A 3040-nucleotide genomic window follows, 5' to 3' on the forward strand; every position below is an offset into this window, starting at 1 on the left:
CGAGGGACAAACCCTGTGTGGAGTGTGGAAGGTCTGTTCCACCCATTTATGCAGCGACACAAAGGAACGGTGTCTCCTCAGCACTCTGGCTTTAGGGGTCTACGTAGGTCGTATGTCACTGCAGATCTAAGATCTCGCTTGTACCAACTCTTCTCCTGGACCTTCCCTCTCCTGTGCTCACCATTTGTGAGTCCTTGCTGTGAATTTGAAATCTTTGTCTCCGTGTTTTTCTTGGAGTAGGTAGATCCTGGTGGCTTTCAGCATTTCAAGTGTGTGACGTGGGGGGAGAGCCCCAGTTCAGGTTACAAATATGAAAATAAAGCTAGAACTGGATTGGAAATCTTTGAAGGAAAAAAAAAAAACCCTTTCACCTTGATTTTTTATTTTTAAACTGAAAGTTATTTTTTAGATGCATATTAAGTGAAAGCACCAAAGAACTGTGTTAGGTTGGATGTTCAGTGACGGGCTCAATGTGTAGCTGATTCCACTTCTGTTCTAAAAAGTACTTTTAAGTAAAAGAAGCTTAAAATTGAGGTACTGAAAAATTATTTGATTTTATAGCTGTTAACTGACTTTTGTTAATTTACTCTTTGTCTTTTGCTAGGCAAGTCCATGAGGTCCAATCTTACATGGGACGCCTGGAGACTTCAGACAAAGAGTCAGTACACTGTAAGTAATTAGTGAGAAAAGTCCCACTCCAGCACTGATTTAATTTAACTTGCACCTTTAACCTTGTGTGCTTTATCATTGTATTTCCAATCATTATTGGAAGAAATTTGGCTCTTCAGTCATTGTGACCAGCTGGGGAGACACATCACCAGTTTGGAATGCATTAAAATTTTTTTACTATTTGACTTCAATAAGGTGATGTTTTATGTGAAGGACAGAGCGGAAAAGACACAGTAAGAATTTACTTCAAATCATCTTCCTATTCTAGTTCTTTAATTGACAAATGGTGTTTACTGTGGAGGTTTCTACAGTGTCTTGACATGGGAATGCAAGACGTTTTTTGGAACTCACTGCTGGGGTATCCTGTGGAAGCCTTTAACATGAACAGGTCAAAAAACCCCACGCTGATGCACTCGTGGAGGTACAGTGAACACATTGATGTGGAAAGAACTGCAAATTCCTGGGCTGGTTTGTTAGGAGCTCAAAAGCCGAGAGAGATCATTGTGTGTGTGGTGGTGTCACTGGGCCAGCACTGGGCTAGGAGCCAACACAGCCGTTCACTCACTGCCCCCCACCCCAGGGGACAGGGGAGAGGTTTGGGGGAAGGATAAGGAGGCTTGTAGGGTGAGATAAGAACAGTTTAATAATAGAAATAAAAGAAAACTTAAAATAATACTAATATTGAAATAGTAATGATAATAATAACAGTGATAAAATACACAACTGAGTGACACCCAGTGCCATTGCTCACCACCCGCCGACCCAGCCCGACCCGTTCCCAGATCACGATCCCGGAGGAGCCACAATCCCGACCCGAAACCGCAATCCCGGGAGAGACAGAGCCCGAGCCAAAGCCAGAGAGAGCAAGAGAGGAAGAGCCCCTCATGGATCTCCTGCCCATGGGGGACAGGAGATGGAACAGCCCCTTGGCAGAGCCCAATGCCCATGGAGCTGATCCATTGCAATATTCCTCACCCCTGAGATCTTGCGCTTGCAGACGGACAAACACAAAGTCCTTCAGTGCCAGGGACACAAATGCAACATGGGGATGTTCTCAGCGTTTCTCTCCTAACAAATCCCAGCTGAACCCAAACCTCAGCGCTGTTCCAGCTGCTGGAAAGAAACCAGTTCTGATCCAGCTAAAAGCCAGGACAGTTTGCCTGCCTGTTATTTTGCTGTTCCTTCAGCATCCACTGCTTGGCAGTATTCTCCAAAAGATGCTCAGTCCAGTTTCTGGGGAAAATCCCGTGATTTGGTGTGCAGGAATGTGAGCAGGATGATTCTGATGGTTCTTGCTTGTGTCAGAGTCAGAACCTGTAATTCCATCTGCTTATGAAAAATATGTCGAACAAGTAGGTCTGAAATTGCTTCAGTAAATTCGGACTATAACCCTGTGCTAATAAAATTACTGTAATAAAACACTGTGACATACTGCGGCAGGACTTCTGACCTCGGTGCAGAATTGGCAGATGGCTTTTGGACTTGTGTTTGAAGTCTTAATTGGTGTATGAGTAATTGCTAATGAGCCTCATCAGGAACTCGTGCAGTGAAAGCACGCTGCCTTGAGTGGGTGCACCTCTGCACGGTTTGACTGAATTCTCTTCAAATAAATGTATTTGTGAAGTGTAACTTTGCTGTGGAAAGGACTGTGATAACTTTTCCTATCAAAAAATAACCATTTGTTTATTGGTTCTGTTTTTTTGTGATTGTTGTACTACTCGTAGTACAGATTTCCAGGCCTGCTGTTCAGTGGATGTGATTTTGAAGCCCCTTGATAATTAGCCTAATTTGTCACCTTGCCTCTGGTACTTGAGACCATTTCAAGAGACAAGATTATGCACCATCTTACATGGTCAATAAATGAACAATATTTATAGATATATATAAAAATACAGATGTGTGCTCTAGATATTAGTGCCTATTTCAGACTTTATGGGGAAAAGGTTTATCTTTTGGCTGAAGAGCAGGAATAAAAGTCAGGAAATCAAACTTTCTGGTGCAGCTTTCCTCTCCTTTTTTGGCCAAATAATCCCTCCTTCTTCAGAAAAGCATAAGATGACCAAGATAGTAACAATATTATTTGGACTCGCAAAAGCTGATGTAATTATTTGTCTGCTCTCCTGGTTGCTTTTCTGCTAAGTTTAGTTGCACTAAATGATGGAGAGATGAATTAGGACAATTTGATTGATTTGTGCCTATGTATGTGAGTGAGTTTCTGTTTGATTGTGTGAGATCAAAGGGCAAAGAAAAGGGGTTGAATGTGCTCTTTGCTTTTCCGGATTCTGCTGAATGTGATTTCCTGGAAAGTCACAGAATCACAGACTGGTGGGGTTGGAAGGGACCTCAGGAGATCATCCAGTCCAACCCCCCT

The 3040-nt window shown here is 42.7% G+C and overlaps 1 protein-coding gene across 4 annotated transcripts in view; it reads left to right on the top strand.

Moving 5' to 3' along the window:
* Positions 1-608: 608 nt before the first annotated feature.
* The window catches only part of GOSR2 (golgi SNAP receptor complex member 2), a 13607-nt gene continuing 11175 nt past the window's right edge, over positions 609-3040 (top strand). For 2 of the 4 annotated variants that reach the window (XM_029084040.1, XM_029084041.1), the window contains exon 1: positions 618-669. In XM_029084040.1, the coding sequence (XP_028939873.1) occupies positions 630-669 (40 nt within the window). In that variant the 5' untranslated portion in view covers positions 618-629. Of the gene's footprint in view, positions 670-3040 lie in introns of all 4 variants that reach the window. The other 2 variants (XM_010164065.2, XM_029084039.1) reach the window with 2 other exon arrangements.

This window comes from Antrostomus carolinensis, unplaced genomic scaffold (assembly GCF_000700745.2).
Source record: "Antrostomus carolinensis isolate BGI_N321 unplaced genomic scaffold, ASM70074v2 scaffold15113, whole genome shotgun sequence".
NCBI lineage: Eukaryota > Metazoa > Chordata > Aves > Caprimulgiformes > Caprimulgidae > Antrostomus > Antrostomus carolinensis.